The sequence below is a fragment of the Rana temporaria genome, chromosome 5 (genome assembly GCF_905171775.1).
Source record: "Rana temporaria chromosome 5, aRanTem1.1, whole genome shotgun sequence".
Classification (NCBI taxonomy): Eukaryota; Metazoa; Chordata; class Amphibia; order Anura; family Ranidae; genus Rana; species Rana temporaria.
In genome coordinates this window covers 70,183,495-70,204,774 of record NC_053493.1, presented here as the reverse complement: position 1 = coordinate 70,204,774, position 21,280 = coordinate 70,183,495, and the positions used below count along the sequence as shown (strand labels likewise).

Sequence of the window (21,280 nt, the reverse complement as noted above, 5' to 3'; positions counted from 1 at the left end):
AAAGAAAAACAAAACCATTGGAATGAAAACTTTCTACCTAAGCCACACACTATAAGAATTCCTCTGATTAACAAAAATAGAACAAACAACGAATACACAAGGTGCTATGTAATGAACCTTCTGTAGTGGATGTAGGTTTTCCCTTTTGTATTTTTTTTTTTTTTCAAAAATTGTTTCTTATGGCAATAAACATTAAAACTTCTTATGGCAAAATAAACATTTTTAAAAAAGACTACATATTAAATACATAGCATGCCATGTAAACAAATAGAATGTAGACATAAGCCGTTTTGCTGTTACATTATAAAAGATTCCCACTGTACCACAGGTATATGGGATTATGCAAATTAGGAACACAAAGTGAATATTTACAGGGCTGTAATAATATATTACTGTATGAATGTTTATCTTGCACAAAGAATCTCCCTGATCAAAACTTGTATGTGTCAAGGTTTATGATAAGCCTCAAACCAGAGATAGCTTGGACTTCAACCCTTTTATTGACAAAGACATAGACACCACGTCAGTGGCTTTGGTGTGTTCAACACATGTTGCAGCTGCCGGGAGTGCGGGTAAATCTGAAAATCCAACTGCCGGATGGAAGGGATCCAGTGGCTGTGCAGCCACTATGGAAGGGATCCATTGGCTGCTTCCACACATCCCCATTACTCCGGTACCCCCCCCCCCACACACACACGTCCAGTCGAAAAGTTTCCCTAGCTCCATGCACCTATCGGTGGGCACAGGACAAGCATGGCAGGAGCCACTTAGGCGAGGAGAGGGAAGGGAGGCAAGTCAACGCCTATTTGCTTATCTCACCTTTCCGTTACTGACCTGGACATGCCCCCCCACCCCCATCACATGCACATATGAACATAAATACACATGTCAGGGGTGTCTATGCATGAAAGTAAGAGCTAAAACTCTGGGCCCACTATTCATGAATAATGCTAAACTATGACCTGTAAAGTCTTTTAAAGTGTCACCTATGAAAAATATAGGGTATTGAGGTTTGTTGCGGTTCATTGGTGAACAGTTTTCAGGTATCCATTTAATCTACTTATCCTCATGTTATATTTGGGTGCCATATTTCAGAAAGTATATAATGTGTTGGGGGTTAATAAAATCTTCAGGTCTGAAATTATTTTTTAATCATGTAAACACCCCCCCCCCCTCAAAAACTTTGGCAGCGAAAGGGTGAAATAGTTACTTTGCATCATGGTTTTATTACCAAATACAGTTTCATAAAAAAAAAAAAAAAAAAGAATCACTCTTTATTGATGCAGATAAACAAGGCTAAATGTATTTGTGGGTTTTATTAACCACTTACCCCCCGGACCATATTGCTGCCCAAAGACCAGAGTACTTTTTGCGATTCGGGACTGCGTCGCTTTAACAGACAATTGCGCGGTCGTGCGACGTGGCTCCCAAACAAAATTGGCGTCCTTTTTTTCCCACAAATAGAGCTTTCTTTTGGTGGTATTTGATCACCTCTGCGTTTTTTATTTTTTGCGCTATAAACAAAAATAGAACGACAATTTTGAAAAAAATGAATATTTTTTACTTTTTGCTGTAATAAATATCCCCCAAAAATATATAGAAAAACATTTTTTTTCCTCAGTTTAGGCCGATACGTATTCTTCTACATATTTTTCGTAAAAAAAAATCGCAATAAGCGTTTATTGATTGGTTTGCGCAAAAGTTATAGCGTTTACAAAATAGGGGGTATTTTTATGGCATTTTTATTAATATTTTTTTTACTAGTAATGGCGGCGATCAGCGATTTTTTTTTTCGGTATTGCGACATTATGGCGGACACTTCGGACATTTTTGACACATTTTTGGGACCATTGGCATTTTTATAGCGATCAGTGCTATAAAAATGCATTAGATTACTATAAAAATGCCACTGGCAGTGAAGGGGTTAACACTAGGGGGCGGGGAAGGGGTTAAGTATGCCTGGGTGTGTTCTTACTGTGGGGGGGGGGGGGGGTGGCCTCACTAGGGGAAACACTGATCCTCGGTTCATACAGTGTATGAACCGAAGAAAAGCATTTCCCCTGCTGACAGGAACGAGAGCTGTGTGTTTACACACACAGCTCCCGTTCCCCGCTCTGTACCGAGCGATCGCGTGTGCCCGGCGGCGATCGCGCCCGCCGGGCACACGCACGGGAGTCGGGGGCGAGCGGGGGGCGCGCGCGCGCGCCTCCGGCGGCGCCCGTGCGCCCCTAGTGGCGGCTAATAGGCAGGACGTCCATTTACGTGGTCTCGCCTAGGAGAGCCACCTTGTGGACGTATTTCGGCGGTGCAGCGACGGCAAGTGGTTAAGGCTTCACTCACATCTGGTCTGTGCATGCCGGGAACACATGCAATATCACGTTCTTTCCCGACACCCACAGAAGCACGCTGCTCTTTAGCAGAGGGGGTGCCATTAATTCCGATTGTAAGATTTCTCCAAGTCCCACAAATACCTTTTGAGCCTGCCACTAAAATCCACCTAATGAACCTTCCTGTGATGGGGTGACATCAATGCCACACTGCTTCTAAACTCAGAGCAGAGTTGCCACTCACATGTAGACTGTGTCTGCTTACACTACAGTGAGATGAGAAGACTTTGCAGGGGGCATAGCTATTGGCACTGTCACTGGTGAGCTAGCTGCAGGCTTGTGAATCAGCACCTCGTTAGCAACGCCTTGTCCTGCCCACTGCTTCCTGGACTGAAAGAACTACCAAAGTTGCTGAAACCCTCCCACTGTGGGCTGCAGTGTCTGGGAGTGGGAACGTGTGCGTAACAAATAAGGAAGGCTTTAGCTCGGTCAAGGAAGGAGAAGTTAGTTGTGGCCACTATTCCATGTCAATCTGTGAATTAGTTCTCTTCCCAGCCTAAGAAGCTGTGTTTATTACCAAACACAAAGGATGTATTCTATGTACGGAAAGCCTACTAACTTTATCAGTCTATTTTGTGATGTCTCTGAAGCTGAAAGTGTAATGTGCACACACTCATTGCAGTTATACAGCCAAGTATATTGCATTGTTATGAACCATTGCCACCACTGTAAATCTTGCTACTCATTGCACAGCTAGGTAAGTTTATTTCCTTAAAAACACACAAATCCCGTCAGCTTATCGTAATGTCAAGTCTGTTTTCGATATAAAGTAGATCTAAACCCTAACTGGATAGCAATTTATTTGATAAAGCACAGTGTCTAATAAACAGCTGCAACACGTTTCCCCATAAAATATTGTTGGTGATCGCCAGCTTTTTTCAGCAACTTCTTACACAACTGCTACACATCTTTTATCTGGACTGGCTTTCTCGTTGGTGACAAAAGTGAAACTTGCCTGTACAAAATATGTTGGCACAGCTGTATGTAGTCTCCAGCAAGATGTGACAGAGCTTTTATGGTGATCCCTAAACTGATGACTAGTAAAGAATTTTCAATCATTGCCCATGAACAATTTGAAGCACCAAGGTTTGTTGCCATTTTAAAGGTGTGCGCAGTTTTAAGTCTTGAAATGTTGTGTAGCTACAGTATTTACTTGAAGAAACCTTCCATTTGAGCCAAAAATTGGGTAATATACAATATTTTTGTTTACTGAAAATATGCATTTGATAAACCGTTGCACTAATCATGTATGACATAAAAAAATACAACTACAACCATTTTATTCTCCAGGGTCCATGATTTCAGAAAATATATACAGTTTGGAGATTTAAATTAATTCCCAGGAGCTCTAAAAAATACTTCCTGTTGCATGACTCTTTACGTCTAGAGGAAAAGAGATTTCATCTCCAAATACGGAAAGGTTTCTTCACAGCAAGAGCTGTGAAAATGTGGAACAGACTCCCTCCAGAGGTGGTTCTGGCCAGCTCAGTAGATTGCTTTAAGAAAGGCCTGGATACTTTCCTAAATGTACATAATATAACTGGGTACTAAGATTTGTAGGTAAAGTTGATCCAGGGTAAATCCGATTGCCTCTCGGGGGATCAGGAAGGAATTTTTTCCCCTGCTGTAGCAAATTGGATCATGCTCTGCTGGTTTTTTTTTTGCCTTCCTCTGGATCAACTGTGGGTATGGAATTGGGTGTATGGGATTGTACTGTGTTTTTTATTTTTGTTTGTTTATTTTTTGTGGTTGAACTGGATGGACTTGTGTCTTTTTTCAACCTGACCAACTATGTAACTAACTATGTAACTAAGACTCGAGAGCCTATCCTCGCCCCCTCCTGCCATCTAAGCCACTACTATTTGCCCTCTAATAATCCCATAATAAGGTGCTCTTTATTCAGGTAACATGGCACACTTGGGTGAGCCACAATATAAAGAACTAACTACACAGCAGGAAGAGCATCTGGTCATCGGGCAATAGGGTCCTTTCAAACCAAACTAACTTCAGAACGCAACATTTTTGCCTGATTCTTTCAGTAATGGAATTAAAACAGTTCTTTTAAAATTAAATTCAACAAATGCACTATGGTACAATATAGCCGACTTATTTAAAGTAAAAAATATTCACAATAATCTCAGCATACCAACTACACAGGATAATCATCTCCTGCAGGTCTTAAGCATAGTCATATTAAAATCAGCCATTAATTTAGAAGCTGCTTACGGCCTCTGTGTGAACATCTGATTAAAAGGAGATCCTCAGTAAGGGCAGCATCCATTACAGTAACATTGAAACAGCAAACAACGAACTGCCTCTGTAATCCACACAGCTAAAAGGATCAGCAATGTAGAGTTTACACTAATCCATCTGCTCAAGAACTTGGCATTGTCTGGCCCTCTAGAACTGAATGTCATTATAACTGTAATCCAAATCAATACTGCACCAAAAAAAAATAAAAAATACAAAATATAATAGTACATATTTACATGGTGGTAAATACAAAACTCCACCTGCTGTAAGCACACATCATATTCCCGGCTTTGTAAAAGAATACCTTGATTTTTTTAATGCAATTAAAACACCCTATTGCACATTATTAGATTGAGAACAAAGCTGCACAGCTAAGCTTCATGACAGTATATGGCAAGGTCTGCAAAACAATCTAAAAGGGGAGAAAAAGAAGTGTGCAGAAGACTCATGAAATAAATGGAACTATAAAAAAATATATATATAGGAAAATCCTGTGAGTGCGGTGCATTTATTCTCTGATGCTGAAGGTAAAAGAGGCCTTGAGACAGGTAGGCAGGTTAGGTGGAAGCTGAAGTCCTTGATCCATCTTCAGTTAAATCATACCTGTAGAGAAAAGGTTTTGTTTAAAAGTTTGCTTCATTATTATAAATAGTTAATACCTGGCCTAGGCTTTATTCACTTAGATGTTATTGCTTTCTCCATACAGAAATTTGGTAATGCACATCTTACCCAAAAAACTAAAATGTAATATATTGCACCTCTTTATTTTCATCTGACAATCCTGTGGATAGCACACTTCCTGTTCTAGGGTGGCTATGCACACTCATCCACTGTATCCATAGAGGAAGCCATGGTTGTCATGTAGGCTGGACTTCAACACACCACATCTCTTTACCTCTGACATTGGTAGCTTACAATTTTTTTTTTTTTTTTTATGCTTCCAGTTCAGATCACAGTAAGTGACAAGGACACTGCATTTCTGACAAGATCAGGGGTGAAAGTGTTATTCTTGTGGTACCTAAATCTTAAAGTAAAGATTTAGAGCCGGTTCACACTGGGGCGACTCGTCAGGCGACTCATCGTTGATAGCAAGCTTAGGCAGCAAAAGTACTGCCTGGGGAATGTCACAATGACATCACCCTTAGATCTCATTCACATTAGAGCAGGAGGAGGATGGATTGTCTGTGTCTGCTCCGCTTATGCAGAGCAGACACAAACAAAGCCCGACGGCCATTTGATCTGATACGCTAGGCGGACGGGCAACGGATCCCCATCTATCTGTTTTTAGCGGACAGGATAAGATTGGATGCTGGCAGTTCACATGCCTGTTGACACCTGCCCCCCCCCCCCCGCAATGTAATGTCCAATCGGATCTGCCTGAAAAACTGAACGAACAGTCCGCCCATGTATAAGGGGCCTTACATGTAACCTTTGCATGAGCCAATTAAAGTGTATGTAAAGGCAAAAATTATTTTTTCGTTTTTAACAGAGTAGGGAATGGTTAGAACGCATGTCAGGGTTTTATTGATGTCTGTCTCCGTGTTGGGGAGATTCATCACTCTATTTGTCTGTGTTACCATCCTCACTGTGACAAAATGTTAGGGTTCTTATAAGAGCAAGAACTCATGAGAAATTCTGATTTCTTATCACTTTTTGCTGCGTCTCTGGAAAAGGAAGTGAAGGTAAATTTCTGGAGCAGGACACAGACAACAGGAAAAAAACCTTTCTTTTGGTGGTATATGAACACCTCTGCGGTTTTTATTTTTTGCGCTATAAACAAAAATAGAGTGCCAATTTTGAAAAAAAAAAAAGCTATATTTTGTACTTTTTGCTATAATAAATATCCCCAATTTTTTGTTTTAAAAAGCAATTTTTTTCTCAATTTAGGCCGAAACGTATTCTTCTACATATTTTTGGTAAAAAACAAAAAATCACAATAAGCGTATATTGATTAATTTGTGCAAAAGTTACAGCGTCTACAAAATAGGGGGTAGTTTTATGGCATTTTTATTATTAACTTTTTTTTTTTACTTGTCATTGCGGCGATCTGCGATTTTTACTGCAACAATATGGCGGACACATCAGACACCTTTGACGCTATTTTGGGACCATTCACATTTATACAGTAATCAGTGCTATAAAAAAGGAACTGATTACTGTATAGATGTGACTGGCAGTAAAGGGGTTAACCAGTAGGGGGTGGAGAAGGGGTTAAGTGTGTCCTAGAGAGTGATTCTAACTGTTAGGGGGCGTGGCTTACTGTGACACATCACTGATCCCGATGAGAGGAAGCAGACGATCAGTGCTTTGTCACCAGGCAGAACAGGGAGATGCCTTGTTTACAAAGGCATCCCCCTGTTCTGTGACTTGATCGCGCGACACTGGCAGACAGAGTCCGCGGGCACGGCCACGGAGACTGCAGCGGGGCGCGTGCCCGCTAGGGGGCTGGTTAAAAGCAACGTATATATACGTTGCTTGGCCTGCCCGTTCCATTCTGCCGACGTATATCTACGCGAGGCAGTCGGCAAGCGGTTAACAGATTTGTTGCCAACAGGGACCAGACTTTAGTTTCTCATAACAAAGAAACAAGAAATCTGACTGGCTGCTCTTGGGAATAGCTCCACTTTTGCTTAGGTCTTATTTACTTTCATAAACCAGTTCATCAAGTTTTCCGAATGCTAAAGATATTATAATCCAAATTTTCACATTGTCTTCTCAATTTTGGAATAATAAGTAAGCACTAGGGTAGAAATAAGATGTGTGTTTTTCAGGGGGAATGTTAATTGAAAACCTCTGCTTTGTTCAGCATTAGGATGTAAAGCTTCATGATGGGGAAGGAGCTCTTGGGTCTGCATGTATGTGACTGTCGCAGTCTATACCGCAACAGAAAAAGAATGGCAACATATAAAATCATTCATCAGAAACCACATCCCCCTGCTTTTGAACAGATCATTTTTTTTTGTGTGTAAGCCATATTGCATAGATCTGTGTGTTTTATTAGAAGATAAATATTTCCTTCTTACCACTGCGTCCATCCTTTGGCAATTTCTTCTGAGTTTAGGTCCAGCAATAACTGTAAAATGAATAAAAATAAATCAATCACACCACTATTTGATGCTATTGCTCTCAGGCGTATTCAGTTCCAACACAATCTGTGCAGTGACTGAGGCCAAGATTCAAAAGGAAGTCACAGTGTGGCGATTGAGAAACGGGGGCACCGTCTGTAAGGCAGGCATGTCAATCTGTTTTTTTTTAGGGCTAAATTCAGCTCTCCTACTGCTTGTAATAGTTCTGTGCCCTAAAGCAGGGGTAGGCAACCTTGGCACTCCAGCTGTGATGAAACTACAAATCCCATCATGCCTGTAATTGTCAGGGTCTTGCAAAGTCTACACAGCCTTGTAGTTTCAAAACAGCTGGAGGGCCGATGTTGCCTACCCTTGCCCTAAAGTACACCTGTCAGTACCATACAGATTCTAAAACAGGCTCCATAGCTATGCAGGCATTGCACTCTTCAGCACCCAAAATACTTAGGGCCAAATCCACAAAGAGCCGGCGTAACGTAAAAATTCCCATTTAAGTTACACTGCCTTAAAATTTCTACCTAAGTGTCCGATCCACAAAGCACTTACCTAGAAATTTTCGGCTATGTAACTTAAATTCCGCCGGCGCAAGGCGTTCCTCTTCAAATGGGGGCGATTCCCATTTAAATTAGGCGCGCTCCCGCGCCGGCCGTACTGCGCATGCTCGTGACGTCATTTTCCCGACGTGCATAGCGCGAAATTACGCTACGCCGAGCTTTGTGGACCGCGCCGGGTCAATAAAGTTGCGTCGGGGAAAAAAAAAAAGATACGGCGGGAAAAAAAAAATTTAAAACAAAAAAAAAAAAAAACGCGTCGCTGGACAGAAGGGTCTGCTTTTACAAGGTGTAAACAGTTTACACTTTGTAAAAGCAGCCCTAATTTTACGATTGCAAACTAAAACTTACAGAGAAAAAACGAAGCTGAAAAGCTTTGTGGATCTCCGTAAGTGCTAATTTGCATACCCGAGGCGGCATTTCGACGCAAAATGCCCTCAGCGGCGGATGCGGTACTGCATCCTAAGATCCGGCAGTGTAAGTCCCTTACACATGTCGGATCTTCTGTCTATCTCTTGGAAACTGATTCTGTGGATCAGTTCCAAAGATAGAAACAGGGATACGCAGGCGGAACAGCAGATCCGCCTGCGTATCTCTTTTGAGGATCTGGCCCTTAAATCCTAAATGCCACCAGAAATACTGGTTACAGCCCCGTGGGATCCTGTAAACTTAGGGTGTCTGCTTTTTTTTTTTTTACCTTTTTTTCTCTATACATGTACCTATATTGTGTAGTCATTATTTGCACTTAATCACTTAAAAATCCCATTAACTTGAAAAAAGCCCACGGCAAAGCAGCAGTTTCACTTAAAGTGGTTTTAAATACAGATATTTTCCCAATTTTAAGGATAGGACATACCACCCGCAATCAATGTAGACAACAAATGCTTTAAACATAAGGTGATAAAACACTTTTTTAATCCTTTTTTTTTGAAAGTCACATGACCGCTTTTCTTTTATGGGAAGAGGGGTTACTTTTTAAGAGTACTGTAAATGACTGGATTCAAAGATGTTTTTAATATTTGCCCGTAGTTTGGCCTAAGGGCCCTTTCACACGGGCGGACGAACGGACCGTTTATTACAAGTCCGTTTACGGACTTGTAATGTATCCCTATGGGATTGCAGACGTTAGCGGATGATGCATCCGCTAACGTCCGTAACGATCCGCGTCCGCAAAGTTCCGCTTTTTCAGACGGAAGAAAACCCGATTTTTCTTCAGTCTGGCGCAACGGATCGGATGACTACGGACACACGGTCCGTATTCATCCGATTCCCCATAGGGGAGAGCAGAGCAAAGACAGGGCGGTCTCTGCACAGTGTGCGAAGACCGCCCTGTCCGCCGACAGCTCAGCGGGGATTTACGGAGGATCTCCGCTGAGCCGACGGACACACGCAGGGCGAATCAATACAGATCTGCTCCACGTGAAAGGGCCCTAAGTTAACCACAAATCTTCTTTACCAGATGACATGAACTACAGTACATAAAGCCTTACCTTTCCAAGCAAACCTTTATCCCTAGATAAGAATCCTCCACTATTTTTCACAGCAACATCTAGTGTTCTCCTATGGAGATCTGGCAGCGCCACGCTGAACTCAAATCTGTAAAAGAAGCACAAAAAACATGGTCTGTAAGTGTATGTTGTAATTTTGTGGACAAATTAGTAACAACTGGAATCTGGATCCAATGGCATTTTTCTTTTAACTATAATATATGTAAAATGAGAACTATAGGGTATTAGGATTGTTGCTTTATAGCAAAATTTGTGTCTAAATCAGAGGTGCTCCAAGAAGTGACTCTGGAGCCACGTGTGGTTGTTCCTTTCCTCAGAGGCAGGTTCCCATAGTTTCTGTTTACTCTTCCTACCTACCTCGCTTACTATTTTCCCATTGCACACATTTCTGAGCAAACCCCAATGTAGGACTGTGCTGTACCTACCAGCAGATCAGCTGGTACCAACACATAGAAAACAACATATGCTGCCAGCACACCCTGGATACACAAACAATAGTCAAAGTATTTATTGAAATGGTCACATCACAGAAATTGTTGATGCAATGTTTGGAGGCCATGCCGGAAATTTTTAGTCATGCTTGCAACTCCAGAGGAGAAACTAGATGCCATCAGACAGTGGCATGACCTAATCCATCTGAAATTACAGATGCAGTTACTACTGGCCTTAGGGAAACCCTTTTTCTGGTTGGCAGAGACAGCAGCAACCCAGGAGGCGTATCAAGAGGCTATGGCACTGCTCCAGGAGGCGTATCAAGAGGCTATGGCACTGCTCCAGAAGGCGTATCAAGAGGCTATGACACTGCTCCAGGAGGCGTATCAAGAGGCTATGACACTGCTCCAGCATGGAGTAAATGGTAACGGGGAAGCAGATGACCCCAGTGATCAATCTTTCATCTAGAGATCTCACTGATGGAGAGTCCAAACCTCTATCAAAAAGGACTGTCTGTCCCATTGCCAGATTTCACACATTTATCTTTGAGCATGCTCACATCCTTTTAGACACCACAAGATATGCACAGTTAGATAATGATCCATGGTAGAATACTTTAAATAATGGTTCCTTCTTCAGGCCTGACAAAAGTGGTCCTGCATGGCCTTGAAATGTTGCACTGACACTGTTGTGATCATATCAACAAGTACTTGAGACTATTGTTAATGGATTTACAGTGGGCTGGCGACATATCTTCCTATATACTTGTCCCTGCTGCAATGTACGCTTCTAAAAGGAAATATATCTCAGGGTCCAATAAATCTCCTTGTCTAGGGGCCATTGGTGTTCCCTACTTTCACTGACCGTGCTATTGTTTTAGCTACAATAAACCAGTTTTAGGCAAGTCTACAATCCTGTGCCCTGTGCCTATTCATGCCCTTTGGACTCTGGACAGATATGAGTGGAGATATATACTTTATAAAGTGTTATAAATTAAATGTGAAGGTCAATTCAATAAAAACACAATAAAATAAATACAACCAATATACTGAATAATGCAACAGAATAGGGAAAAGTTTAAAATTTGTTATTGTACTATACGGGTCTAATGACCACCTGCTATGCTTGGCCTTACATATCAGTTTGCACACCGTCTGATGAATCATTCATCTGTTTATTGCATTAGAAAAATAAACTAGATGCAGAAATGGTCACTGACACTATTTCTCATCCCTGTCCGAGTCAACAAGCATAGTAAAGTGTGTCTCTGCTATACAAAGGGGTACCAATTCTGTGCTGTACATTCACACTTTAGTGAGATACGTTTACAGGAGTACATGGCTTTACCACCCTTTCCCATTCTCCTGCTTGCAGAGCATTTTTGCAATTTCATTAAATTCATAAATTTAAGATGTCATAAGAAGAGTACGTTAAATTATTTTAAATTATGTTTTATTTCTCCTGCCAAGTCCTAAAAAATACATGAATAATGCACTGGTGAAAATGAAGAACATGACATACTTTAGATCATATACAGGATTTAATGTCTTCTTAAGCACGTGGGTTTTTCTTCTTCCGATCTTCGCTTGTCTGGTAATAAATACAATCTTACATATGGATCGGATCCATCTTCAGAGAAGGCTATCAAATTACTACAAGGGAAACAAAAGGAAGCAGTCTAAATATTTTGGACTTTCTCTACATACAGATACAAATTATTACAACATATACTATAAATGTACCCAGCAGGTTGAACAGAAAAAAACCTGACAGCTCAGGTCGGAGCTACTTTACTAACATTCCAAAGTTAGCACAGGCATACCCCGCTTTAAGTACACTCACTTTACATACACTCGCGAGTAAGGACATACCTATGAGTGTATGTAAAGTAGCTCTCAAGCTAAAGCTGCAGCTGAGTAATCCGGATAGTTCAGATTCCCTGCTACTTGGAAAAACACTCCCTGACACCCCCACTACAGTCCCTGACACCCCCACTACACTCCCTGACACCCCCACTACAGTCCCTGACTCCCCCACTACACTCCCTGACACCCCCACTACAGTCCCTGACACCCCAGAAGTGAAGAAAGGTATTGCTTCACTTCAAGTACATTTTCATTTTACATACATGCTCTGGTCCCATTGTGTACTTAAAAGTGGGGTATGCCTGTACATCAATCTCCCCTGCTGTGCTGTTGTGTTTTGATAGGGGGACAGCCCCCCTGCCAGGATGCCCTGGTCAGCTGACCTTTTTTTATTATGAGTCGGCTTCTGTCAGATCAGCTGCCATATGCACGGCCTGAATGTCCGCCGGTTCACATTGAATCGACATTTGGCCCGTGTGTTCTAGGCTTTAGGATATGTGACCGTTTTTTTTTTTTTATAATTCATTAGTATATAGGACATATGTTGTACTTTTAGATGCTCGATAGAAGAAAACTATATTAACTTACTACACTGATTTTTGTTAAAAGATTTTGTTTAAAGTTTACCTGTTAGGCTAAAAAGTTGAGTCTAAGTACCTATGTACCTTGTTGTCCCTTACAAGAACCTTTACTATTCTGCAAATTGTTCTACTGTCCCCTTAGCTGTGGTAAAAAGAAGTAGCCCACGTTCAGGGCACATTTAACATATACTGTATCTGCTACCTCCAGCAACATAAAGCTTGCACTATGAAATAATGCCACAACAGCAGTCACAAGGGATGGGACAGATTCTTTTCTCCACTATTCTCCAAAGAGAATGCAATGTTCAAATGTTTCCTTATTTTTTGTTGCATTACAATTTTCAAACAGGCTCTACATAAAATTTCCAGCATTATTGCTCTGTGTATGGACTTACCGGCAGGAATGTACCACGATCACAAGTTTGTTTCTGTGAGAGGTGTACCGCAAGGTTAATTGGATTTGTCCTAGAGGGGACTGGCCCAAGGATGTGCCACTGGAAAGAGAAAATGTGTTTAGTATATTAGCAGCTGGAGGAAGTGCTATACTGTTTACAGTCCTGTTGAGACCTGCATGAGAGAGCAGCAGTGAAATACACTCAATGCAGAAGTCTTGCAGTACTACCAAGAAGGAACTATAGGAAGGAACCTGTGTATTGAGCCAACAGGCGTGCTTTCTTGTACAAATATAAGTCAATAAATCTGAGAATACCTTCTTATGTAGAGCACAAGAAATTTGATTCATTGTTTTGTTACAAACTACAGCCCCCTCATCTTTTTTCTCGAAGTACTGTGAACATCTTGTAGACCTCAGTACCCCACCTGCGGCCTTTTGACAGCAGCCGTGGGAACACAGCCACAGGCCCCAATTTGACAGGTTTGCAGATGAGTGGCTCCAAATTCATACAGTCTGTGTGAATGTGCATTCACACCTGTCAAATTACAAAAGACGGCTGTTTTCTCACAGTTGCTGTATCCCCATAGCGCAACATAGGCCGCCTGCACTTGTGTTTGTGTCCGCTAATAAAGATTTTATTGTATTTTCTTGTGATAAGGAAATGACAACACAGGAAATAAAAAAAACTAAAAAAAAAAAAAAAAAAAAAAAGCAGCTAAAACGTGACATGTGTTTAACCACTTGCCGACCGCTGCATGTATATATACGTCGGCAGAATGGCGCGGCTGTGCAAAGCAACAAACCTGTAGGTTGCTTTAAATTTGCCGCCGTGCGGGCGTGCGCTGGTGGCAGCGTGCCCCTGCTCGGTGAGCGTGCCTGCGGATTTGATGTCCGCCGGGTTCCCGCGATCGTGTCACGGCATTTCCCTGTTCTGCCTAGTAACAGGCCAATGATCTACTGTTTCCAGTCATCATGCACATCTCTCCTTTCCCAGCTTCTCTCTGTCCTCCAGCCCAACCAACAATGTCATCTCATCAGAATGCAGAGATCCTCCCGTCCCCTGCCCTGCTGATAGGATGACATCATTGGGCAGGCTGGCGGGTGGAATAGCTGGGAAAGGACACACGAACTGTTAACAGCCTCTGCCCTGCAGGTAAGAGTCTTGAGAAGGGGAGACAGAGATTGATGTTAGAGAGGAAAGGAGGGGGCAGACTGCAGGGGCATGGTAATGTAAAAGGTGGCTGTGATGTAAAGGGGGCATTATGATATAAAGTGGACTGCACTTTAAATGGGGCACTGTAATGTAAAGGGGGGCCCGAGATGTAAAGGGGCACGGTAATATAAAAGGCGACCACACTGTAAAGGCCCCTTTTATATCACAGCTCCCCTTTATATCACAATGCCCCCATTACATTACAGTGCAGTCCCCTTTAGATCACAGTGCCCCCTTTACAGAATAGTAATTTACAATAATGTAAAGGGGCACTGTAATGTAAAGGGGGGCTGTAATGTGAAGGGGAATGGAGGACACTGTGGGACTGCTTTAAAGGGGGAACTGTGATGTAAAGGGGGACTGTGGACACTGATATAAAGGGAGGACTTTGCTGTAAATGGGGGGTTGTGTTGTGAAGGGGGGGGGGGTTGTTGTGTGAAAGGGCTGACAGACTTTGTGAATATCCCATCCCCGACCCGGTGCACCACAACCACCACCCTCCTCCCAATAGGCTTAAATTATGACTTTTCTAATCCACATAGCAATGGCAGAATGAGACGCAGAGCCACGCAGGAATCCTCATGATGCCCAAAGAGGGATTCCTATTGCCTATACAGGGCTATAGCTGAGAGGTAAACTCTCTCACTGTGCATACCACGTCAAGGCAGTGGAGAGAAACGTCCTTGGGATGTTTCAGAGCAGTGAGAAAAGGAGAACATCAGGTCTGAGGGGAAGGAGGAAACTACCTTAGGGAGAAAAGAGATCACCCACGCAGAGCTTTCAATGAGAAAGGACATCTTGCAAGTAAGGTCAGATAGGAAAATATCCCTAATAGGGTCAAAGGTCAGTCTCACAAGCGCCAAAAGATCTAGGTGACGGTCACACGAAGCCACAGGGGAACGTATAAGGCAAGAGATGTGTGCAACACCCTGAAAAATGCCTTAAAGCAGTGGTTCACCCTCATTACCAACATTTTAGCATTAAATTAGGCATAGTAGCGCGAGCTACAGTATGCCTGTATTTATTTTTTTAGCCCCGTACTCACTGTGCAATCGTATAGATAAGATTCCGACTTCCCGCGGGGAATGGGCGTTCCTATCCAGAGGGAGGATGATTGACGGCCGGCTATGGCACGTCACACTCCCCGAAGATAGCCGGAGTAGGTCTCGGCTCTTCACGGCGCCTGCGCACAGACTATGCGCAGGCGCCGTGAAGCGCCAAGTCCTATTTCGGCTATTTCCGGAGAAGCGTGACGTGCCAGAGCCGGCCGTCAATCATGCTCCCTCTGGATAGGAACGCCCATTCCCCGCGGGGAGTCGGAATCTTATCTATACGATTGCACAGTGAGTACGGGGCTAAAAAAATAAATACAGGCATACTGTAAGCTCGCGCTACTATGCCTAATTTAATGCTAGAAAAAAAAAATAGTTTTATTAGGGTGAACCCCCCTCTTTAACTAGGGAGTGAAGGGCCAATAGTCTCAGAAACAGAATGGCCAAGGCCAAGATTTGCCCTTTGATGATCCTAAAGGCCAGATACTCATTTAAAACGTAAGTGGAGGAAGGACAAGATGTGTCCCATGAAGAACTAACTAAAATTAAATTTCCTGTTCTCATACCACGCAAAATAGACTTTCCAGATGCAGTAGTAGACTTTGCAAGAAGCTGATTTTCTAGCCTTCAAGAGGGTAGGAATGGCCAAAGTCAACAGATCCTGTTTCTTAGAAGCTGAATTTTAATAGCCACACTGTTACAGCTGGTGACCAAGAAGCAGGGTGGTGGACTGAACATCGGAACAAAGGGCCTGGACAGTCCAGAAGGGCCCATGGTCTTGCCAGGAGTCGGAGTATGTCCCAGGTACCACATCCTTTTCGGACAGTTTGATGCAATTAGGAAATCGTTGGAAATCCTTCAATCTCAAAATTCCGTGGTGCAGACAAGGAAGAAGCTGGGGAGGCCTAGATCAGGTGGAATTGCTACTAGTCACCAGAGTATTCACTGCAAAGGCCAGAAGGCCCCTGGACCTAGCAACAAACCATCCAGTCTGATGTTAAATCTGAATGCCAAAAGATCCACACCTGGCTTCCCCCACTGTGGCAAAGAGTTTGGAACACCTCTGGATGGAGAGCTCCTTAATTCAGATGCTGATGACTGAGAAAATCTGCCTGGTCATTTTCCACACCCGGGATGTGAACAGCAAATAGAGCTGGAACATGAGGTTTTGTCCAAGCCAGGATCTCATCTGCTTCTCTTTGAGCTGAAAGACTTCTGGGTCGAGACTTCTAAGGATCCAACCGAATCTCTGCAGAGTCTGCACTGTCCGATGGACACTGACTGATAGGGAGGACTGATCAAGAGATTCTTCCGGTTATCCACAACGTGTATCCCACGAGAACAGAGCAGAGCTAGGATTGGGGCAAGTACTTTGTTTTTGAACATGGGGTGCATGGGCAGGCCAAAGGAAAGGGTGAGAAATTGGTAATTCTGATTGCCCAATGCAAATCAAAGATAGAATTGATAAGGAGGAAAAATGGAGGCAGGGCAGGCCTTGTAGTGCCCAACGTGGAAGACCTGTGCCATACTGTAATGAAAAAAAATGACATCAAATTTATTGACAGTAAGAAGCTGAGCACTTACTTTTGAAGTTGCCGCAATCGCTGGCGAAGCTCCTGAGTGGCTATGGGTAAGGAGATGTCCGAGGCAATGCTGGGAGTTGGCTCCTTTGTGGACAAGTGAGAAGGAGAATATGTAAAGCTGGAACCTGAGAGGCTGGAAGAGCTTTTGTTTAGTTCTGTTGGTCTCTGGGGGCTAGCACTTGGGGGGCTTTCTTTTTCACCATTTTCTGTCTTTTTTTTTGGCATCTATTTTGGGTGTAGGGGGAGGCTTCTGTGCATCTGCTGATGAAGGGGAAGGAGCTGGAGTTGGCGGATTCTTTCCTTTGAAAATAGACGGCCTCTTTACTTGGGATGTGTACTGTTCATCAGGAGACCGCACAGGTTTGTCCACATAAGAATCTATGGAGTAAAATATTAATAAAAGGTTACAAGACAGGTGAGTAGTTCTGCTTTCAAGAATCAAAGGTAGGCAAAGTTCATGATAACTAAAAAGGGCGCGGTCACTGTGGGGAAACCAATGCAGGTAGGAGGCCTAGAAACCTAGAGGTGACATACCTGCAGCAGGAATGTCACTCCTACAACTTACCGCCATGTCTGAATGCCAGGTTATTCTGACAGGTAACGCTCCAACGCCATTAGGAATGTAAATTTGCCCAAAAGCCCACCCCTCTACACATTCATACTGGTCCAGCAGTTTGTTGGGCATCTTCACTGACCAACAAAGGGTAGTAATGGGTCAAAAAGCTTTGGCACTATCATCAGAAGTCTGAGAATCAGAGGCGACAGAAAGGTTTGGAAAATGATTGAATGTATTTGTACTTCTAGGTTTTTTAATTTCATACCTGCAACAGTTTGCCCCCTTCTCCCAGTGACATTCTATTTGGGTAACTGCTGTAGGAGAACTGTATGCACAACAGACTATTTATGTCAAATTGCCACATGCTTTAGAAGAAAGTTTGCCTCTCTCTGAATTAATAGTCTGGACTTTGGCTGGGCCATTCTAACACATGAATATGCTTTGCTCTAAACTATTCCATTGTATCTCTGGCCGTATGTTTAGGGTCATTGTCATGCTGGAAGTTGAACTTCTGCCCCAGTCTCAAGTCTTTTGCAGACTCTAACAGGTTTTCTTTTAAGATTGCCCTGTATTTGGCTCCATCCATCTTCCCATCAACTCTGACCAGCTTTCCTGCCCCTGCTGAAGAAAATCATCCCCACAACATGATGCTGCCACCACCACGTTTCACAGTTGGTATGGTGTGTCCAGGGTGATGTGCGTATTAGTTTTCTGACACACATAACATTTTGCTTTTAGGCCAAAAAGTTCAATTTTGGTCTCATCTGACCAGAGCACCTTCTTCCACATGTTTGCTGTGTCCCCCACACGGCTTCTCACAGACTGCAAACAGGCATGACCCCACAAGGCTTTCTTTAAACAATGGCTTTCTTCTTGCCACTCTTCCATAAAAGCCAGATTTGTGGAGTGCACTAATAGTTGTCCTGTGGACAGATTGTCCCACCTGAGCTGTGGATCTCTGCAGCTCCTTCAGAGTTACTATGGGCCTCTTGGCTGCCTTCTCTGATTAATGCTCTTCTTGCCCAGCCTCTCAATATAAGTGAACAGCCATGTCTTGGTAGGTTTGCCCTTGTGCCATACTCTTTCCCATTTTTGGATGATGGCTTAAACAGTGCTTCGTGAGATGTTCAAAGCTTGGGATATTTTTTCTAAAACCCAACTATGCTTTAGACTTCTCCACAGTTTTATCCCTAACCTGCCTGGTGTGTTCCTTGGCCTTCATGATGCCGTTTGTTTACTAAGGTTCTCTAAAAAACCTCTGAGGGCTTCACAGAACACCTGTATTTATACTGAGATTAAATTTCACACAGGTGAACTTTATTTACTACTAATTAGGTGACTTCTGAAGGCAATTGGCTCCACTTGATTTTTGTTGGGGGTATCAGAGTAAAAGGGGCCGAATACAAATGCACGCCACACTTTTCAGATATTTGTTAAAAACATTTTCAAAAACATTAATCATTTTCCTTCCACTTTCCAATTATGTGCCACTTTGTGTTGGTCTATAACTCAAAATCCCAATAAAATACATTTACGTTTTTGGTTGTAACATAGCAACATTTGTAAAGGCACTTTTCAAAGGCACGGTAGGCACAGAATTCCATTTGCCTAGGGTTTCAAATAAGAAACAAAATATAGAATCATGCGTTTCCCACTGGGTACCAAAGAGCCTTAAAGATCCTATACAGGTATAAGGCTGGATTCACACCTATGCATTTTTTGTGCTTTTTGCATTTTGCAGATTTGCACTACAGTCCATTTACCATGGTTTCCTATGGAACACGTTCTGTAGTGCAAATCTGCAAAATGCGCTAAAAATGCACAGATGTGAATTCAGCCTAAGGGAACGCAATAGTTAAGAGACCTGGAAAGCCCCAGGTGAATATATGAGCCTTGTTTAAAACAAACTTCTCCTGACATCCCACTGTCTTATGAACAGAGTTTTAATTTAAGATATTTCATGCAATGCTACCTGCTGGGGAAATTCTGTATTGTGTTGATACAATAAAATAGATAAAGGCCATTTCCACAGTTTTCTGCTGGCTTATTATCCCATCATGATCTCTAGCCTAATGCTCACATAAAATTGAGAAACAAAAAAAAGTAAATGAATAGTTATGTATACCCTGAGTGCAATCTTCATCTTCAGCGTGCTATTTGGACCAGAATTGTTTAGCTGAAACCTCTGATTAATGGTCATGTTCTCACTGGTCAGCAGTTGGGTCAGTGGAATCTTCAGATTTCCCATAGAAGTTTGATGGTATTCATCCTTCACCTGCAAGGGTAAACAAAGTCAGTATTAAAGCACTAACCCAGAAAGATGATGACCACATTTTCCTGGAATATTCTGTCTCAAAGATTTTCAGGGTGGCTTCACACTGACCTGGTCCGATCCCATTGCGTTTGGGGCAGCTAACCCGCTGTTTTTGTGCGGATAAGCTACGCTCTCCCATAGACTTGATATCTTCTGGTTTGGATGCGGTTTTAGAAAACGCACCCAAGATTCAGCATGCTAGAGGTTTGATGAGCTTTCTAAAACTGCACCAAATTCGCAAGACCTCATTAGAAGTCTATGGGAAAGTGCAGCTAACCTGCACAAAAACTGTGGGTTGGCTGCCATTTGGCAAAATTGCAGTGGGACAGTGTGAAGCCACCCTAAATCTCTTAGTGTCAGCTTGTTACAGTGCATACATTCAATTTATTTCAAGGTGAGATTGTAAGTAAAAAAATAAAAAAAATGTATACTATATCTTTTTCAATCTACCTCAAAGAGAAATACGGGGATCTGTTCTTCTGTAGAATCATACTTACCTATCTGGATACAGCATAGGTCTGATGCTGCATCTGCCCCCACCCTGGCTTTCACAATGAGAACCGAGCGATCAAACACAGCCGATTGCTCGGTTCTTAGAGCTTCGTGAGCAGAGAGATGGTGACTGGCTCACTGCTCTGCCCCTCCTCACTCATTGGAGAAGTGGGCTGTGGAGGAGGTGTAAGTGGCCGGCTCAGGCTCTCAGCAGATTACTGAAAGGCTGAGCCAGGTGCCGGTCCAGGCATGTGGGTGGATCCCAACCATATGGTTACGATCTTTCCTGAGCCTGAACTGGCTCTGTAACATCAGCAGACAGCAGACTTCAGCCCGTTGTCTGATAAAAACGGGTAACAGGAGTGCAGAACGAGGTTTTGCTGTACTTTGTTAAAGTATATGTAAACCCCATCACTAAAACATTTTAATGTCGTAATATATGCAGGAATATGGGAAATTGTATTGACGTAGACACACATCCACACAGGTTGAACTAGATGGACTGGTGTTTTCATGCATTCATTCAACCGTACCAACTATGTAATGTAATTTCAAATTAATGATCCTTGCTTAAACCTTCAGCTTTTATTAAAAGAATACTTGTTGACCAAGTCATGAAGGTGGTCTTTCAGACACTGAGTGACAAATCTCTGTTCTGTGTTCTTGCGCTGCCACCCTGTCACACGAGTGTCTGAAGGAGACCAGAAGTGGCCATTTTAACATATAAATAAGCAGGCATGATCCACGGTTTTCACCATCAACAAAGCCACCCTGAGAAATGACATGCAATCCATTGCTGGAGTGCATGCCTGTAGCCTGGAAGTGGCTGCAGGAGATCAGCAGGCACTAAGGAGCCACAAAGGATGAAAAACAATCAAGTGGTAGTAACCCACTCTTTTAACTTGTACCTACAGGTAAGCCTATGACATCACTGGCGCATGCTTTCAAAGGTCCGGAATCCCATGGTGGACCTTCAGAGTCTGTGTCATAGCTGAAGGCTCCCGCACAGACTGAAG

General features: G+C 42.8%; 1 protein-coding gene across 1 annotated transcript in view; it reads right to left on the bottom strand.

The window, feature by feature from the left end:
• Positions 1-4,478: 4,478 nt before the first annotated feature.
• ESYT2 (extended synaptotagmin 2) overlaps positions 4,479-21,280 on the bottom strand; it is a 168,926-nt gene continuing 152,124 nt past the window's right edge. Inside the window, 9 exon segments of the mRNA XM_040352693.1 lie at positions 4,479-5,243; positions 7,664-7,713; positions 9,765-9,870; positions 11,736-11,793; positions 11,796-11,866; positions 13,056-13,154; positions 16,904-17,103; positions 17,105-17,276; positions 19,579-19,733. Of these exon segments, the coding sequence (XP_040208627.1) occupies positions 5,198-5,243; positions 7,664-7,713; positions 9,765-9,870; positions 11,736-11,793; positions 11,796-11,866; positions 13,056-13,154; positions 16,904-17,103; positions 17,105-17,276; positions 19,579-19,733 (957 nt within the window). The 3' untranslated portion in view covers positions 4,479-5,197.